The following is a 19515-nucleotide window of genomic DNA, read 5'->3' as shown; positions in this document are numbered from 1 at the left end:
GCTGATGTAGATTACCACGGCTCTCACCTAGCAGTTGAAGACCATGAGGCCCCAGGGCGCCACACCCAGGTCTTTGGCCACCTTGAAGGCCAGGGCCAGGGTGAGCAGGAGGTCAACGGTCAGGAGATTGACCAGGTAGACATTGATGCTCTTCTTGTCATTGTAGCTGTGTAGGAACACCCAAAGGGCCACCAGGGCCACCTGTTGCACAACTGAGCAAGAGGACAAGTACATTAGTGTCTAGTTTTAGAAACAGACGCCTCACAAGTCCTCAACTGGCAGCTTCATTAAAGTGTACCTGCTAAACACCAGTCTCAACGTCAAAAGTGAAGAGGCGACTCTGGGATGCTGGCAAAAGAATACAGACACGGGTCAGAGGAACTCTCTCTAGAAGACCAGCATCACGGAGTCGCCTCTTCACTGTTGACGTTGAGACTGGTGTTTTGCGGGTACTATTTAATGAAGCTGCCAGTTGAGGACTTGTAAGGCATCAATTAGAGCTTTTAAAATTATAAACTTGGATTAGCTAACACAATGTGGCTTTGGAACACAAGAAGTGATTGTTGCTGATAATGGGCCTCTGTACGCCTATGTAGATATTCCATAAAGAATCTGCCGTTTCCAGCAATTTACAACATTAACAATGTCTACACTGTATTTCTGATAATTTTATGTTCTTTTAATGGACAAAAAAATGTGCTCTTCTTTCAAAAACAAAGACATTTCTAAGTGACCCTAAACTTTGGAATGGTAGTGTATATACTAGGCATGTCAGAGGAAGGCCCAAGAAAATGTCAAAGACTTCAGTCACTCAAGTCATAGACTGTTCTCTCTGCTACCACACAGCAAGCGGTATCGGAGCGCCAAGTCAAGGACCAAAAGGCTCCTTAACAGCTTCTACTCCCAAGCCACAAGACTGCTGAACAATTAATCAAATGGCCACCTGGACTATTTGCATAGATACACCCCCCCCACACACACACTTTGTTTTTGCACTGCTGCTACTTGCTGTTTATTAAACCCTACCTACATGTACAGTCGTGGCCAAAAGTTTTGAGAATGACACAAATATTAATTTTCACAGTCTGCTGCTTCAGTGTCTTTAGATATTTTTGTCAGATGTTACTATGGAATACTGAAGTATAATTACAAGCATTTCATAAGTGTCAAAGGCTTTTATTGACAATTACATGAAGTTGATGCAAAGAGTCAATATTTGCAGTGTTGACCCTTCTTTTTCAAGACCTCTGCACTCCGCCCTGGCATGCTGTCAATTAACTTCTGGGCTACATCCTGACTGATGGCAGCCCATTCTTGCAAAATCAATGCTTGGAGTTTGTCAGAATTTGTGGGGTTTTTTTTTGTCCACCCGCCTCTTGAGGATTGACCACAAGATCTCAATGGGATTAAGGTCTGGGGAGTTTCCTGGCCATGGACCCAAAATATCGATGTTTTGTTCCCCAAGCCACTTAGTTGCTCCATCATGCTGGAAAATGCATTGTTCATCACCAAACTGTTCCTGGATGGTTGGGAGAAGTTGCTCTCGGAGGATGTGTTGGTACCATTCTTTATTCATGGCTATTTTCTTAGGCAAAATTGTGAGTGAGCCCACTCCCTTGCCTTAGAAGCAACCCCACACATGAATGGTCTCAAGATGCTTTACTGTTGGCATGACACAGGACTGATGGTAGTCTTCTTCCTTGTCTTCTCCGGACAAGCTTTTTCCGGATGCCCCAAACAATCGGAAAGGGGATTTGTCAGAGAAAATGACTTTACCCCAGTCCTCAGCCGTCCAATCCCTGTACCTTTTGCAGAATATCAGTCTGTCCCTGATGTTTTTCCTGGAGAGAAGTGGCTTCTTTGCTGCCCTTGTTGACACCAGGCCACCCTCCAAAAGTCAACTAACTTGTTCCCCCGCTCATTGAAACAGTGTCGGTAGTCCCTATATATATATATATATATATATATATATATATATATATATATTGCCTTGTTATTGTTTTTTGTGTGTTTTTTGTCCATAGAAATGCAATGGTTCATTGGATAAGTCTAAAACGTTGCACTTACACTGCAGCCATCTCGCCTGGGCTGGAATAATACTGTTACGGTTTTCTAGGTGTGAAGGATAGTCGGACCAAAATGCAGCGTGTAGATTGCGATCCATGTTTAATGAACAACGTGAAACACGAATAAACACAAAACACCACAAAACAAAGAACGTAACGAAAACCGAAACAGCCTATACTTGTGTAAATAAATAAAGCGAATAGGAACAACAACACTAAGGACAATCACCCACGACAAACTCAAAGAATATGGCTGCCTAAATATGGTTCCCAATCAGAGACAACGATAAACACCTGCCTCTGATTGAGAACCACTCCAGACAGCCATAGACTTTGCTAGATAACCCCACTAGCTACAATCCCAATACATACACACCAAAACCCCAAGACAAAACACACCACAATACAAAAACCCCATGCCACACCCTGGCCTGACCCAATACATGAAGAAAAACACAAAATACTTAGACCAGGGCGTGACAAATACATGATGGCCTTTCTCTTGCATTTCTAAAATGATGGTACAAATGTTTTTGTATTTGTATTCGCTTTTACCAGATCTAATGTGTTATATTCTCCTATATTCATTTCACATTTCCACAAACTTCAAAGTGTTTCCTTTTGAAATGATATCAAGAAAATGCATATGCTTGCTTCAGGTCCTGAGCTACAGGCAGTTAGATTTGGGTATGTCATTTTAGGCAAACAGTGGAAAAAAAGGGTCTGATCCTAAGGGCTTGTAAGTAAGCATTTCACAGTAAGGTCTACTCCAGTTGTATTCGGCGCATGTGACAAATAACATTTGATTTGGTCATAGAGAACGCACTGATGGAGGGTGTCATCGGTGGAGTTTGTGGGAAGCGTCATCATCAATTGGGGAGTAGATAGTCTAACACAACATGCACCTTTGACTGATGTTGTGGCAGAATCAGAATGATTTAGGTAACATTGATAAATAAAATGTTTTATCAATGTTCATAAGTATGCTTATTTGGGAAAAGTTACTTGGGGCCCAGAGAGGGGAGAGGTCAGGTTTGTCTTATCTGTGAATGTGTCTGTAACTATTCCTAAACCATGTGAAGGGAAGTTATGATTAATGGGGAACCAGCTAGTTGGCTCCACAATGTATGTGTGCCAGTCACTCCTCTCCGTAAGCTCGTCCAGGAGGGGTTGTATTTGTTATGGGAGTATCTAGAATTGATATATGCCATTGAATGAGGTAATGCTTTGGTCCTAAGTGGTACCAAGAACGAGAAGTAGAACCTCGTCTAAGAGGGCAAACTGAATGATAATTTATAGCTAATGCTGTCTGGCTATAGGATACTCTTTTTTTTGGTAAAAGGTTCTTTGTGTAATGTTCCTAAGATCTGTTATTCGTCATGTGAGTTTTGATGGGTGTGTCTTGGCTATAAATGACACTAAGAACTGTTTTGTAAGCACTCTCAGAGAATTAATTTATAGACACTGAATTGATCTGAGAGTCACAGGGCTATGGTGAAGCTCATATAATTAAAGATGGACTTTATGATAACTCTGACTTGTGTGTGGTTTACTCTCTCATGATTTGGTAATACAGGAAATTTCCAAGACATTTGGCGACGAGGAAGGGATGTGAATCTTCACTCGGTGACCATTCCTGACAATCTAGGTAAATAAATTGTGCACGAGGGATCCCTCAAAATTGGGATCTTAGGGAAACCACACTTTGGGAACGAAGCAGATGGACCAACCTTTGATCTGAGAGGAAGCGAGCAGAGTGGATACCACATCTCGAACTGAGTTTTTTTTAAAGAAAGAGGTGAGCGAACCACACACACTTGAAGTCAAGTTTTTTTTAAATATGCCTCTGTTACGTATACTCTGAGAGTGAATTCCTCTGTAAGGAGGGCACCTTGGAGGCGTAAGCAGGGCCGAGTCAGAGTAGAGTAATCTGAGAGTTTGTGGACTCAAAGATACTCTGCCACTGTCCGGTTGCGAGTGACCAAGAGCTGTCCTGACACTGAATTGATCACAGTGGGGATTGGTGCGGTCTGTGGGGGTGAGGGGCCAGGGTGACTGTGTGTTCTGTGTGAAACATGGTACTTGGTGAAGCCCTATTGGAAGAAGGACCTCATTCTGTGTGTCTGTGAGATTGTCTAAGTGACCCTCAGACGTGGTGAATTCCAATTATTTTTAAATGTGCTAGCCAGGTATGCCCTGGGTTACTCTGTGTGAGTATTTTGTTATGGGATCACTAGGTAATATTTGTCAGAGCGTTCTGTGTGAGTGGGGTAGGTTGACTCTGTGTGAGTAACCTTTCAAGTATGTTCTGATGTTCTGTGTGAACGTCTGACCAGTTCTGTGTGAACATCTGACCAATCCTGTGTGGGTGATCCTTAAAAAGTTCTGTGTGAGTACCTAAGATTTTTTATGTTTTATATGGATTCTGTGAATATTTGAAATTATGATTAATTGTATGTGTGTATAATCAATTACTACAGATTTGATAAAGTAATGCTGAGAATAGAATTAGATACAATTTAAACCACCCGTTCGTAGACGTACGTAGGTTTTGAGTTGGTATCTTTAATGGATAATTTGATAAAGATGAGGGTGTAAGCACTATTAAACTAGTCTACAAAATCTTGGAAATTGAGCTCTGGAAACTGATTAGAGTGTGTCCACTTTTGGTTATTTTACCCTAACGATGTAACTATAAAACGCTTATTGGATTATCTCCTTCTGGGTACAACATTTGAAATAAAACTGCCCTTAACGTCTGATAATGTTTGATTTTTTCTTCCCAGCATGAGATAAATTGCTGGATTTATTGAATAAACTGTTTTCCATAAAGTTAGAGAGAATTCGAGGGAATATCGACGTAATTTATAATGTCGTACAAAGCCTAAAGTTTCCATCAAACTAATTATCATTGCGTGATGTAGTAAAGTAATTGAAATACGTTGCATGAGTAAACATAATCTACTTTTATTAAAAGGCGCAGGATCTGTTTCCTTGTGTAATAAATGTTGATTTTATTCTTTGATTGCTAATCTATTCATTTGGCATATGAGAATCATAGCCGGAGTAACGCTTGGACCATTAAAACTATCGGAATTGCCGATAGAGACATGTCCAGATTTTACGAATACAGACAATTGTAAAGTGGGTTTATTTGCGGAGAATCTTAGTCATTTACATAGTGCTGGTGGTATAGTGGTGAGCATAGCTTCCTTCCAAGCTGGAGCCCCGTGTTTGGTTCCCAACCAAGGCGTTAACTAAAATCTGAGTTTTTGATTGTAATTAAACTACTTGTATGGTTTGCCTGGAAAATGATGGTCGCTTGTGTTTGTATAAAATATAAAGGGAACGTTTTAAATAGCTTGTTTGGTTCAAATTGAAAGACTAATTCATTCAACTTAAAATAAGAGCGAAGCGACTCAAGACAGTGTCTGTTGCCTAAATGATCTGCTGGAATAATGTATTGAGAATTGAGTCGTATTTAAATAACTGTATCAATAGAGGAGACAGTTACCTAAATTAAAGAAATTCTAAATAATAGCGGAGAGATAATGGCGATAGAGAGGTGCCCACCGAAATGTTTTTCATTCTTATAGATTGACTGACACATGTTATAATTTTGGCGCTGTGTGTGTTATTTTTAAAGTCTTGGACATTTCATAAGTGTGAAGATGAAAGAGAAGAGAAAGTTGTAAAGTTTGGTTTTAAAGCTTTTGCCCACTGGGAAAAAAGAAATAGGATATGTTGAGCTGAAAGGGATTCAGGTGTGAGTAAGGAAACATTGTGATAATGTATTCTGGTGGTTATTGATTCTTGGTTTGATTGTTTAGGTAACACCATTGAATTTGAGCAGGAAAGTTAATGTAGTCTAACATTATAATCTGTTTCCATTATGTGGAACAATGTCAGGTCATTAAAGTTGATTGCAGGTTGAGTAGTTTGAGAGCCTGTTGGCAGAAGACTGAATGGGTATTAATGTTGAAAAGCAAGCTTGGGCCAAACTAGTAAGGTAGTATGTTAAGTGGGGGAGTATCATAGATTTTAATGATAGTTTTGTTAACTCTATAGTCAAAACAATTGCATATGTTTTGGGAAACTAGCTAGGTTGAATTTGGTTATTTGTGCTTTTCCCCTGATACATAGACATCTGTCTCAGGGGCATCAGTTGTTTTTTTTTAAGAAACATGCTGATTGTATTTTATTTTATTGAGATGTAAACATGAGTCTCTGAGCAATTTTGTCATCTGAACCATTATAGTAGTGAGTTCTTGTGTAGTTTGTTTGTTATTTGCATGAATTTATCACTGTATCATCTGCATACATTGGAACTTCAGACCCTGTACAGACAGAAGGAAGATCATTAATGTACGTGCTGAACAGTATTGACCTTTGGGGAATGAAAACTTTGTGGATATGAGTGGAAAAAAGTTTGTTTTGATTTTTACGCTGATGAGACAGCGCTAACTTTTGAAAGATTTTAGATTTGTTAAAAATCAGGATAGTTTTTACTAAATTTATATCAACAGGTTGAAATGATTAGATTGCTGATTAAAGGGGTTTGTTTATTTGTTACTGTTTATTGTTTATTTTAGATGTGGATTTTACTTAATTAAACAAATTTCCACGACACTGACAAAAAAAAATCCACATGTGGTTAGGTCATACAAATTTGAATAGTTTAGAAAACTGAGGCTAGCCAGCAAAACATAAACAAGTGTACTGCAGTGATCTTAGTACAACACCTATGAACCTTGTTTAAAAAATAATACTTACTTCAGATGTTACTCTTTCGTTGTGTCTGTTTGTTGGTTTTCAGTTGAGACACCGAAGTCACTGTCTGTTTAAAATGACATTACAGGAAGTGGTGAACACAATGAGTTTCATGTTCAATTTCTTTAGCGTATACACCCAGACGACACATCCTAGACAGTCAGTGACCTGTAGAAGGAAGCCGAAAAGATTTCCAATCTGAATCTCACCATTTTGTAGTTTGAAAAACAGTCTAACCATTTTTTAATTTTTTTTTTTATCTCAGTGTACCTAAGGAATACGTTTGCTTGACAGTATCTCACCATTTGTACAGCAGATTGAAACAAGTCCTATTTTTGGTTGAAATGTCCTATTTGACAGGTCTATTTAGCATTAGAAACTGAGATATAATCTAAGGCTTTAAAAGAGGATGCACTTTAATTGCATATTTTATATTTAGGTGTTACTATTTGCTCCAATATTGTTTTGGCATTCTGTATGTTGACTTCCTCTTGTAAAAGCCTTCCTCATACCACACAAAAACAAAAAGCTTTTTAGCTATATTATGTTATGCTTTTAAGGTTTTACATTTTGAGGACATGAAATTCTGTGGTGGGTTTCGGCGGTCTGTATCTGCTACAGGAACTGATGCACAGAAATAAGATGTGCTCAATAGAGAAGTGTCATTTCTGTTCCCTAATCTGTGCTTTTGATCACACATGGAAATTATGACAGGTACTCATTTCTAATGTGTATCATTTATTGGAGCTTGCTACAAATGCATAAGACACGAAGTGCACAGACACTAACCCTGGTGTTTTATATGGCTGTACGTGTTGCCATGATTTGATTGATTGAACGCACAATGATTAATATTGTACTTTTGTCAAAAACAATACTAGAGCCATTGACTAAGAGGACAATGAGTGTGCAGGTTGGTTGAATAGAGAGTTTGGGGACAGAAACAAGGCCAAGCAGTATATTTCTCCGTCTAAATCACTAAGGTAAACCACAGGTTACATATAGTCAGGTCAAGCTGTCGTCTGAGTTTATTATTCAAGGAAAAATTATAGCTGAGGTCGAGGCTCTCAGCCGGGCAAAATAGCGGTACAAGGAAAATAGGCAAATGTATGTTCTATCTAGACCAAAGCATGCCCATAGGTAACCCATTTCATATTCTGTATTGAGTAGAGACATCACATTTTTAGTTAGCCAATTTTAGCCTCAATATATGTATTTTATAATATATATTTATTTATGTTCCAGGCAGTTCCATTTTTTCCCCCCCAATACAAAGTTCTAATCATTTCTAGGTATGTGGAAGAGATGCTGGGAAAAATATATACAGTAGACAATGTACAATATATACAGAAATAGTTAGAGTAAACAGATTAGCAAAGGAAAACAGTTTTACGTGTATAGCATCCGATGAGTTTGTGGCAATAAATTACATTCAGAAGTTCCTTTACAACTGCCATTTTCAACAGATTCAACTGTACTGGCACATGATCCAGAAGGAGGGCAGTGCGGTGTGTCCTAAATGACACTGGCCCGTCTCGACATACTTAACGACGTCCTTGTCTGGGTGCATGGCAGGGTGGTCAGGTTCCCCTGGCTAATTCTCCTAGCTCCTGGTGGTGGGGCTGTACTGTCTGGCTGTGCCATTGTCGTACTAAGACTCCTCTGCATGCCCAGCTGGGCCCTGAAGGTCTTCCAGAAGATGAAGTAGATGAGTGGGTCCAGGCAGGCATTGAGGACTGACAGCAGCACGGTCAGTTACTTCAGGTAGGCCTTGCTGGCATATCCACAATAAACTGCTTGAACTCCTGCCCATTAGCCAACAGGCTTTGAGCATTCCATTGCAGTATTACTACCATAACTAAAATCAAGTAATACAAAACTCCAGCTTCGGCTGGTTGAGGTAATCTCAAAACTCTTCCCATGTCAATCCTGTCATACTCAGATGTTTCCCAGCCACTTTCACTATTAGCTGAATCCTCTCTGTTTTAGACTACTTTAGCAGTGCTATTGATAGCTAAACTTCACCAGCACTCTCTTATCTATGTACAGTTGAAGTCGGAAGTTTACATACACTTAGGTTGGAGTCATTAAAACTCATTTTTCAACCATGCCACAAATTTCTTGTTAACAAACTATAGTTTTGGCAAGTCAGTTAGGACATCTACTTTGTGCATGACACAAGTAATTTCTCCAACAATTGTTTACAGACAGATTATTTAACCTATAATTCACAGTATCACAATTCCAGTGGGTCAGAAGTTTACATACACTAAGTTGACTGTGCCTTTAAACAGCTTGGAAAATTCCAGAAAATTATGTCATGGCTTTAGAAGCTTCTGATAGGCTAATTGACATCATTTGAGTCAGTTGGAGGTGTACCTGTGGATGTATTTCAAGGCCTACCTTCGAACTCAGTGCCTCTTCGCTTGACATCACACAGCCGTCATACCGCTCAGGAAGGAGACGCGTTTTGTCTCCGAGAGATGAACTTACTTTGGTGCGAAAAGTGTAAATCAATTCCAGAACAACAGCAAAGGACCTTGTGAAGATGTTGGAGGAAACGGGTGCAAAAGTATCCACAGTAAAACGAGTCTTATACCGACATAACCTGAAAGGCCGCTCAGCAAGGAAGAAGCCACTGCTCCAAAACCGCCATAAAAAAGCCAGACTACGATTTGCAACTGCACATGGGGACAAAGATCGTACTTTTTGGAGAAATGTCCTCTGGTCTGATGAAACAAAAATAGAACTGTTTGGCCATAAAGACCATCATTATGTTTGGAGGAAAAAGAGTGAGGCTTGCAAACCGAAGAACACCATCCCAACCGTGAAGCACGGGAGTGGCAGCATCATGTTGTGGGGGTGCTTTGCTGCAATAGGGACTGGTGCACTAAAGAAAATAGATTGCATCATGAGGGACGAAAATTATGTGGATATATTGAAGCAACATCTCAAGACATCAGTCAGGAAGTTAAAGGTTGGTCGCAAGTGTGTCTTCCAAATGGACAATGACCCCAAAGTTGTGGCAAAATGGCTTAAGGACAATAAAGTCAAGGTATTGAAGTGGCCATCACAAAGCCCTGACCTCAATCCTATAGAACATGTGTGGGCAGAACTGAAAAAGCTTGTGTAAGCAAGGAGGCCTACAAGCCTGACTTAGTTACACCAGCTCTGTCAGGAGGAATGGGCCAAAATTCACCCAACTTGTTGTGGGAAGCTTGTGGAAGGCTAACCGAAATGTTTGACCCAGTTAAACAATTTTAAATGCAATGCTACCAAATATTAATTGAGTGTACGTAAACTTCTGACCCATTGGGAATGTGATGAAATAAAAGTTGAAATAAATCATTATCTCTACTATTTTTCTGACATTTCACATTCTTAAAATAAAGTGGTGATCCTAACTGACCTAAGACAGATCATTTTTACTGGGATTAATTGTCATGAAGTGTGAAAAGATGAGTTTATATGTATTTGGCTAAGGTGTATGTACAGTTAACTTCCGTCTTCAACTGTATATGAGATCTCTGCCCACCTGCCCCGTTATCCCTGGTCTAGATGCTCCAACCCATCTCTTCCTTGAACCTGTATCTCCCTGGACCTGGACCTCCCTCACTGCCTCACCATATGACACCCTTCTCTCCCCTCTCACTTGTTGCACCTCCGCTGCCTGCTTCATTGCCTCAAAAACCACCATACACCACACTATGAGCACCCCCACAGCTGTAGCACTTTGGTTGTACACCATTGACACAGTTCCCATACTCATGCTCCCCTCCACACCTGGCACGCCTCTTTCTCTCTTTACAGGCTGTTGCCACGTGCCCAAACCTCTGACAGTTAGAACATCTTAAAGGCTTGGGTACATAAGCCCTCACATAATAACTCATATATCCTGTGGTTACTTTATTTGGAAGTATCCTGTCCGTGAAATGCAACAGAATAGACGGGCTATCTACCCTCACTTCATCCCTTGTTGCTTGCCATCTTTGAAAATTCACTGGAACGCTTCTTCTAAAAATGTAACTTACCTCTTTAGTGCTAACACTCACAGGCACTCCTGTTATCACCCCAATGCTTGATCAGTCCAGCTGCTCAACACCACCTTACAGTTCCCTATTTGCTTCACTCTGAGCTTTTTGCCTCCACCCCATGTCTTTACAGAACACAAACAAGCTCCCATCTCTTAACCCTATTGTATTGACAACTTCCCCAATCAACTATTTTATCACAGCCGTCAATCTTATCGGACTCATTGCCCCAACTCCCCCTTCCTCCCTGAACCTCAGAATCACTTTAAGCTCCTCCTGACCTCCATGATCCCCTCGCAACTTATCTTGCCCTTCCTCCTCAGCACTCTCTACCACTGAACTGCCTCTGACGTTGGAAACTATATTGCTTTCCTCAATCATCCTTTTCTTCATATCCTCCATAGACCTCGTGCTCCCCTTCAAATCCCTACTCCCTTTCTCTCCTGCTTTGTTTTTTATGTTTCCCTCTCTCCCCTTTATTTGTACCGCTATGCGCGTACTTGCTTTGCTTTCTTCTCAGTCACTATCTCCTACCGTCTCTGACCCAGTTACAGCTGGGCTGAACTGCCATCACGCCAAGTAAAGTTTGATTGTTTGCCCATTCCCCTTCAATCGAATTGCAATTTCTCTCTGCTACCACCCCTGCCAATCCTTCTCCAGACATGTTCTCACGTGTTCTTCAAGCAGAGTCCTGAATGTCAAGTTGATTGCGCTTGATTTTTGGATTGATGGAAGTTAAATTGACCACATGACACACTGCACAAAAGCAGGGCCTGGTTCATGCTTGTAACACTTTTGAATGCAGGTCAAAAGGGAAATAAAAGTATTAACCAGTAGACTGTCATTCGCTCCCACCTGCCAAACACCTGTCCCCACTTTTGTTAACAGAACTGCGGGACAACAGGTGGCGAAGGACACTGTCTACCGGAGGCTGGGGCGACACCATGTGCTAACTAACTAACTAGCTAGGGTGGGTCTAGCTAGCTAGTTAGCAACACTTTGTGCTACTTTTAGTTAGTTAGTACACGGTGTCACCCACACCTCCCGTCTGCTGCATACCGGAGAAAACCATGCCAGACAGGCGTGGGAGAAGGACACTGTCTACCGGTCGCCCCTGCCTCCCGCTAGCACAGCAGGTGAGAGGCTAAAGCGACATTGTGTGTTAGCTAACTAGCTAGCTTGCTAGTCAGGGACACCGTGTGCTAGCAAGATATGAACAAAAGCATGAGATGAGCTATAAAACTTAGGGGGTGGGATCCTGCCCCATAACAAAAAAATTGTAGAATTGCAGGAAATTAGCTTTAAAAGTGAAACATTTTCTCTTAATCTAATGACAAAATGTGTAGAATACCATTATAAAACTAGACATTTTTCTCTGCACTGTGTCAAAATGTGTTGAAATGCAGGAATTTAGCGAAAAAAGAAGCAATCATCTGTTACTTTAATTCAGTGTGATCATGCAACAATGAAATGTAAAACAATGCAATCATAACATCACAACATCATGGGACTGCATAAAACACCTCACAGCGAAGAATCATTTTTGTCTAGGCCTACAGGCTACTCTATTGTAAAGTGGTTGGTAAAATGTTTTTCATACGGCGGTCATTCTCTGTTTCTTTATCTCTGTCACCCCCTCTCTCTCTCCTACTCCTTGGCAGTTATTGGCTGTAGCTTCAAGTCTTCACTGGCTTGGGATGGTGTTCGAATCCCGTCTGCTCCTCCTACTCCTGAACACCTCCCTGACCCTCTGTCTGAATGCCTTGGAGAAGTAGTAGTAGAGCACAGGGTCCAGGCAGAGATGCAGCACCACCAGCAGTAATGTGGACTCCTTGGCCAAGAAGAGGTGCCTCTTGGTCTGGCAGTCTGGAGTGATGACCTCGGTCTGGGCCAGCGTATAGGGCGTCCGTACCACGTGGTATGGCACGAAGCACACCACGTACGCTGCCGTCACCACCGTAACATTGACGGTTGCACGGCGAGCATGGCGCCACTGTTCAGGGTCATTCCTGCTCGCCAGCAACCTCTTTAGCACCAGACCATTGGAGACGAGGACAGCCGTGGACGCGTTGAGGAACAGGATGGTACAGAGGAAGACTGCGAGGCCGTGCCAGTGGAGTCCCACCTCCTGCTTCAGCTTGGAGCAGCTCAGGAACTTCCTCTCTGGGACGTCCTGGATGGGCAGGGCCATGTTGGGCACCATGATGAGGAGCACAAGTAGCCACACCGTCACTGACATCAGCCTGGCGAAGCCCACTTCTTGTATACGGAACAGTCTGGAGCTCTGGCTGGTCAATCAATCAATAAATCAATCAATCACTGTTTAAAGTGCCTCTAATTCTAGCAAAACATTTAACCAAAAAAATGCTAATAATCCTTACACCATAATTAACAATAATTATCAAAAGACAGTTTCAAAAACCATAATAATACCTGATCTGCATGTAGCAGTCAATGCTGACGAAGGTGAGGAAGAAGATGGACACATACATGCTGATGTAGACTACCACGGCGCTCACCTGGCAGTGGAAGACCATGAAGCCCCAGGGTGACACACCCAGGTCTTTGGCCACCTTGAAGGGCAGGGCCAGGGTGAGCAGGAGGTCAGCGGTCAGGAGATTGACCAGGTAGACATTGATGCTCTTCTTGTCATTGTAGCTGTGTATGAACACCCACAGAGCCACCAGGTTGGCAGCTATGCTGGTGAGAAAGACCAGGATGTAGAGCACGCTGAAAGGCTCCATCTGGTCATTGACAACACACTGAGGGAGGGTGTCATCGGTGGAGTTTGTGGGAAGCGTCATCATCAATTGGGGAGTAGATAGTCTAACACAACATGCACCTTTGACTGACAAAAAAAAATCCACATGTGGTTAGGTCATACAAATTTGATCAGTTTAGAAAACTGAGGCCAGCCAGCAAAACATAAACAAGTGTACTTGCAGTGATCTTAGAACAACACCTATGAACCTTGTTTAAAAAATAAATAATGAGAACCTTACTCTAAATGTCACTCCTCCGTTGTGTCTGTTTGTTGGTTTTCAGCTGAGTCACCGAAGTCACTGTCTGTTTAAAATGAGATTACAGGAAGTGGTGAACACTATGAGTTTCATATTCAACTTCTTTAGCGTATATACCCAGACGACACATCCTAGACAGTCAGGGACCGGTAAAAGGAAGCCAGAAAAATATTTCCATTCTGAATCTCACCAATTTGTAAACAATCTAACCATTTAAAAAAAATTTTTTTTATCCCACTATACCCAAGGATTACATTTGCTTGACATTATCTCACCATTTGTACAGTAGATTGAAACAATCCTATTTTTTGTTGAAATGTCCTATTTGACACGTCTATTTAGCATTAGAAACTGAGATATAATCTAACGCTTTAAAAGAGGATGCACTTTAATTGCATATTTTATTTTTAGGTTTATTTGCTACAATATTGTTTTGGCATTCTGTATGTTGGACTTCCTCTTGTAAAAGCCTTCCTCATACCACACAAAAACAAAAAGCTTTTAGCTATATTATGTTATGCTTTTAAGGTTTTACATTTTGAGGACATGAAATTCTGTGGTGGGTTTCGGCGGTCTGTATCTGCTATAGGAACTGATGCACAGAAATAAGATGTGCTCAATAGAGAAGTGTCATTTCTGTTCCCTAATCTGTGCTTTTGATCACACATGGAAATTATGACAGGTACTCATTTCTAATGTGTATCATTTATTGGAGCTTGATACAAATACGTAAGACATGAAGTGCACAGACACTAACCTTGGTGTTTTATCTGGCTGTACGTGTTGCCATGATTTGATTGATTGAACGCACAATGATTAATACTGTACTTTTGTCAACAACAATGCTAGAGCCATTTATTAAGAGTGTGTGTGCAGGTAGGTTGAATAGAGAGGTTGGGGACAGAAACAAGGCCAAACAATATATTTCTCCGTCTAAATCACTAAGGTAAACCACAGGTTACATATAGTCAAGCTGTCGTCTGAGTTTATCAGGAAAATTTAAGTCTGAGGTCTAGGCTCTCAAACAGGGCAAAATAGCAGTACAAGGCAAATAGGCAAATGTATGTTCTATCTATACCAAAGGATGCCCATAGGTAACCCATGTCATATTCTGTATTGAGTAGAGACATCAAATTAGCACATTTTAGTCTCCAAAACAAGTATTGACATTCTAGGCAGTTTATCTTTTTTTCCCCAATACAAAGTTCAAATAATTTCTAGTAGATAGAAAATGTACCAGAGGAGGGCAGTGCGGTGTGTCCTAAATTACACTGGCCCGTCTCGACATGCTGAACGACGTCCTTGTCTGGGTGCATGGCAGGGTGGTCAGGTTCCCCTGGCTAATTCTCCTAGCTCCTGGCGGTGGGGCTGTACTGTCTGGCTGTGCCATTGTTATACTAAGACGCCTCTGCATGCCCAGCTGGGCCCTGAAGGTCTTACAGAAGATGAAGTAGATGAGTGGGTCCAGGCAGGCATTGAGGACTGACAGCAGCACTGTCAGTTCCTTCATGTAGTAGAAGGCCTGATGCCAGTAACACCTGTGCAAGAAGGGCCGGATGAAGGCGTAGGGCAGGCGCACCAGGTGGTACGGCACAAAGCACACGCAGAACATAGTGACCAGAACTAGCATGTTTCTCTTGGAGCGGCTGAGGTTCCTTCCGGATCCACAGGAAGGATGTTTCTGCTGGTTCAGCTGCGCCTGTTGCAGCCTGAGGATGGTGCCCCAGTAGAAGAAGACGAGGGAAAACAGAACAAAGAGGAAGATGGCGGCCGAGAAACTGTGGATTATCTTGTAGAGCAGTAGAAGCTGGGTGCTGTGGAGGGAGTCGCAGCCTATGGTACCGGGGATGAGATCTGCACCCCAAGTGGTGAGGAGGGATACGGTCAGGTACGCAGATGATGAAGCCAGAAGGGTGACCCAGGTTGCCATGGAGATGTAGTGGGCAGCGCGCACCGTTTGCAGGGTGTGGGTCTCCAGAGGACGGACGATCTTCAGGTACCTGTAGGCAGTAGGATGGCTTAGCAGGGGTAAGAGGAATTGAGAACTTACTCATTACTGAGTCTTACTGATGTTGTATTCATGAACATGGCTGCCAACCTGAATGGTGTCAGTGAAATGTGCACCTTTTGAAGGTGAAATTTGCAACAACAAAAAAGATACATTTGAAGGGTAGCTAGCACTGACGACACTTACGCAGCATCACAAGAAGACTATTCAACTTGATTCACATATCCAAATCAAACAAGATTGCTGTAGTTGTGTCACTGGACATGGGAAAGTAATTTGATAGGGTCAGCTGGCCTTTTCTCTTTACAGTCCAAAAAAATTTAATGGATAAAGATTATATATACACAACACCTACAGTATCTGTTGTAAACAATGGGAAAATGTCTCAACCATTTATGCTGGCTAGCAGGGGCATTCTCATGAATTTTTTCCACTGCTATTTCCCTCTTTATAGAACCTCTTGCCTGTGCTATCAGACAGAACAACCAAATCCATGGCATACAGGCTGACAGACATGGACTTGTCAGTTATCAATAAATACCTGTTGGCTGCGATGTAGCCCATGAAGAGGATGCTGGCATACATGTTGAGGTAGAAGGCCGTAGCTCCAAAGTTGCAGTACACATGGCGCATGATGGTCGAGTTGTGGGTGGCGTAGTTGGCAATGCGGAGAGGCAGACACAGGCTGAGGAAGAAGTCTGCCGCTGCCAGGTTCTGCATATATACTGTCACGCTGGATTGGTGGCGCTGGGCTCGGCAGAAGTAGACCCGCACCGTGAAGCCGTTGAGAACCACGCCCACCAGGAAGACCAGGGAGTAGGTTACGGTGAAGAATGGGTGGGCGGAGATCTCCATCAAGCCGCAAGAGGCCGACCCAGAACCATTTCCCACAGTGTAGTTCATGGTCTGTACAAAGGATGTATTGAAATAGCTGTCCATTCCTCCCAAAATTGAATCATTAAAACATTTCTAGCCCGTCTATCTATGGGTAACATGGTTGACGTGTTACGCTCGACGTGCTCAGTTTTCCACCACAAAATAGCCAAAAATAGTAGAACCAGCTTTTTATTTTTAAAGTTGCACCATATTAAAAAGGGAGGCCAGTTCACGTAACAAGGTTGACCTTAAATTGAGGGACAGGATTCTTAAGAATATTTATTTGTATGTGATTAGTGATTCATCTAATCACATGAATTACATAATAATCTTCAGAAATGACTTTGTCAAAGCAATAATACAACTAGGGCTTTACAATTATGGTGAAAATCCTGGAAAAGGTCTGGTGTTAAGTGGTTAAAAATCTTCCTAGAAGTCACAGAGGATGCACAGAGGGGCATCTCAAAATGATACATTTTGGCACTTTAGCAAGTCATTATTCATATAAAAAATATATATATTTATTGAATTTTCCATGTGGCCTGTGTTCAAATGAATTAAAATATCAAAGGGACACAAATGTCTCTCTATTCGTGGAACAACCCTCCTATCTATCTGTTATACAGATCCTCGAATATCAACGTTCTTCTGCCTCAGTTCCTTACAGCATCTTTGTCAATCTCCAACAATTAATGAATGATCTTGGTTAAGCTTTGTAGTAGTCATCAATAAATCATTATAACTGCTTATAAGTAATAGTATACATTTGAAAATACTCATTTATGAATAGAATGTAAACTATACATTGTTTATTCATGCTTATGCATGAAAGTGGTACTACCATGATATGTACAACATACTTAACTGACAGGGAAATAGATATGCTCATCTGCATCGCTCCACTATTGCTCTCTTAAGCTGTTACTTAAAAAAATCTTTCACTCATTTGTTGCAGAATTATTAAGTTATCACTAAGTAATAGAGAATGTTATGAATATATCTCTTACCCTTTTTTTCTGTTCCAAAGATACAGTATCAGCTGGACCGCCTGGTTAGATCAAAGTATGTTCTCTATATTCTCTACAACTTCCTTTTTCATGAGGTAGTGTGAATGCGTATTAATGCGGGTGTGTGTGTGTCTCTGTGTGTGTTGGTGATAGACAGAGAGCGAGAGTAAGAATGCCTGAATGCACGTGTGTACATGTGTGTGAGCGTGCATGTGTTCTAGAGAGGAAGAGGGCGCATGGAAATATTTGTCTAGTCAAGACACAGTGATGTAGTGATAGCTAAATAGGTCATCAGTCAATACTATAAATGCAGGTCTCAGATACTGCATTTGGAAGTCAAATCAAGAGGTCGCTTGACAAATATATACTTTTTGCCCCGTAGCAGTTCGCCTCACTAAATTGAGTTCATTACGATGGTGTGATAAGGTCATCTGGAGCATCCACAGAAACATCACTTCTTGAATTCCCTACTTGGCTGTGTTCCAAACAAGTAAAAGACACACCCTCTCCCCTCAGCCCTCAAATTAAGTGGACAGTTCAGAAGACGTATCATGAAGTATGATGAATTGACACTTGCAAGGCAATGGGTGAGGGAGGAATAAATTCCTTGCCCGGAGATTCGTCACTCGTTCGTCCCACGGTTGTGTTTTCAGTCATCATGGAACCACCCATAGCTGCTGTGTGTGTTTTATATGCGCTACAGTCAATTATGATTGTATTTCATATATTGGCTGGAAGACAATGCATCCGCAGACATCGAGCACTAGCCATTCGACAATATCTGGTAAATCAGAAATGATAATGTCCGGGAAAGTTGTATGCACTATCTAATGTTTCCAAAAGCTAACCAAACAAAAACATCCTTACTTTTACGTTACGTGTTTGTGCCGTCATATGCATTAGTAGCATAACTTATTTACATTCGTTTTTACTTACACTTGTATGTTGACTTCTCCATATTGATGTTGGTTTTAAGTTTTGTCTGACTTTTCTGAGCGGATGTAATACAATCATCGCAAATTGAGTTATGGGGTGTTTCAGGCCCCGGAGTGAACAGAATTGTACACTTGATCACAAACGAGGGCTGAGGGGCTTACGTTGCCAACTTCCCTTGCTTGGCTAATTGTTTGGACCGACGACAAATATGGCCGCTGGGATTCCCCCAAGGGCATAAGGCGAGGGTAAGTGGAGGAAGATGTGTCTTTTACGTGTTTGAAACGCAGCCCTTGTCTGTGCAGTTTGATACAAACAAGCTGTAGCACTGCCTGGAGTTGTCATCAACTCACACACATCCAACAAATACATTTAATTCAGTAAGAACCATATAAATACCCCAGTGGTATATCAAGCTAGCAGGTTTTATGTTTTTATTTCCCCTTATACAGTAACTTGAAGGTGAATGGGGAAATGAGTGAACATGAGGAGGATGATAGGGCACCGACAATCAGTTCCAGGAAGTGGATCCTCAATGCTTGGAACCCGTTGTGATAATAAATATTAGCGATAGCGATATTCGTATGTTGATGTAGTGAGCCTTGCGGATTGTATTGTCCAATCATAGAGCAGATACAAGCCACATGATCTGCGAGCGAATACATAACGGCAGCTGACAGCAGATCACGTGACTTGCATCTGCTCTGTGACTGGACGACACATACCTCAATGCTGTATGGGATAAGTAGTTTGTTTCCCCTCAACACCGGTATGTACAGTCTTGAACTCTTGACTCTTTTTCTT

The 19515-nt window shown here is 41.6% G+C and overlaps 2 protein-coding genes across 4 annotated transcripts; both read right to left on the bottom strand.

The window, feature by feature from the left end:
* Positions 1-12551: 12551 nt before the first annotated feature.
* On the bottom strand, positions 12552-13674 carry gpr171 (G protein-coupled receptor 171). The gene is made up of 2 exons (XM_042295799.1): positions 13301-13674; positions 12552-13155 (listed from the first exon to the last, which is right to left on the bottom strand). The coding sequence occupies exons 1-2, from the start codon at positions 13672-13674 to the stop codon at positions 12552-12554; spliced, it is 978 nt and encodes a 325-aa protein (XP_042151733.1).
* LOC121838618 (P2Y purinoceptor 14) lies at positions 13647-18948 on the bottom strand. Of its 3 annotated transcripts, XR_002955716.2 has the most exons (5): positions 18715-18948; positions 16437-16801; positions 15125-15887; positions 13870-13933; positions 13647-13715 (listed from the first exon to the last, which is right to left on the bottom strand). XR_002955716.2 is itself a non-coding variant. In XM_024442024.2 (3 exons), the coding sequence occupies exons 1-3, from the start codon at positions 18790-18792 to the stop codon at positions 15149-15151; spliced, it is 1182 nt and encodes a 393-aa protein (XP_024297792.1). In that variant the 5' UTR covers positions 18793-18947; the 3' UTR covers positions 14574-15148. The 3 variants fall into 3 exon arrangements, 2 of the variants coding, with proteins under 2 accessions (XP_024297792.1, XP_024297793.1); XM_024442024.2 differs by lacking the exons at positions 13647-13715; positions 13870-13933 and having other exon boundaries at positions 14574-15887; positions 18715-18947; XM_024442025.2 differs by lacking the exons at positions 13647-13715; positions 13870-13933; positions 18715-18948 and adding an exon at positions 17779-18693 and having other exon boundaries at positions 14574-15887.
* Between the last annotated feature and the right edge of the window lie 567 nt (positions 18949-19515).

The sequence above is a fragment of the Oncorhynchus tshawytscha genome, linkage group LG13, assembly GCF_018296145.1.
Source record: "Oncorhynchus tshawytscha isolate Ot180627B linkage group LG13, Otsh_v2.0, whole genome shotgun sequence".
In the NCBI taxonomy this organism is placed as follows: Eukaryota; Metazoa; Chordata; class Actinopteri; order Salmoniformes; family Salmonidae; genus Oncorhynchus; species Oncorhynchus tshawytscha.
This window is presented reverse-complemented; position numbering and strand designations above follow the sequence as displayed.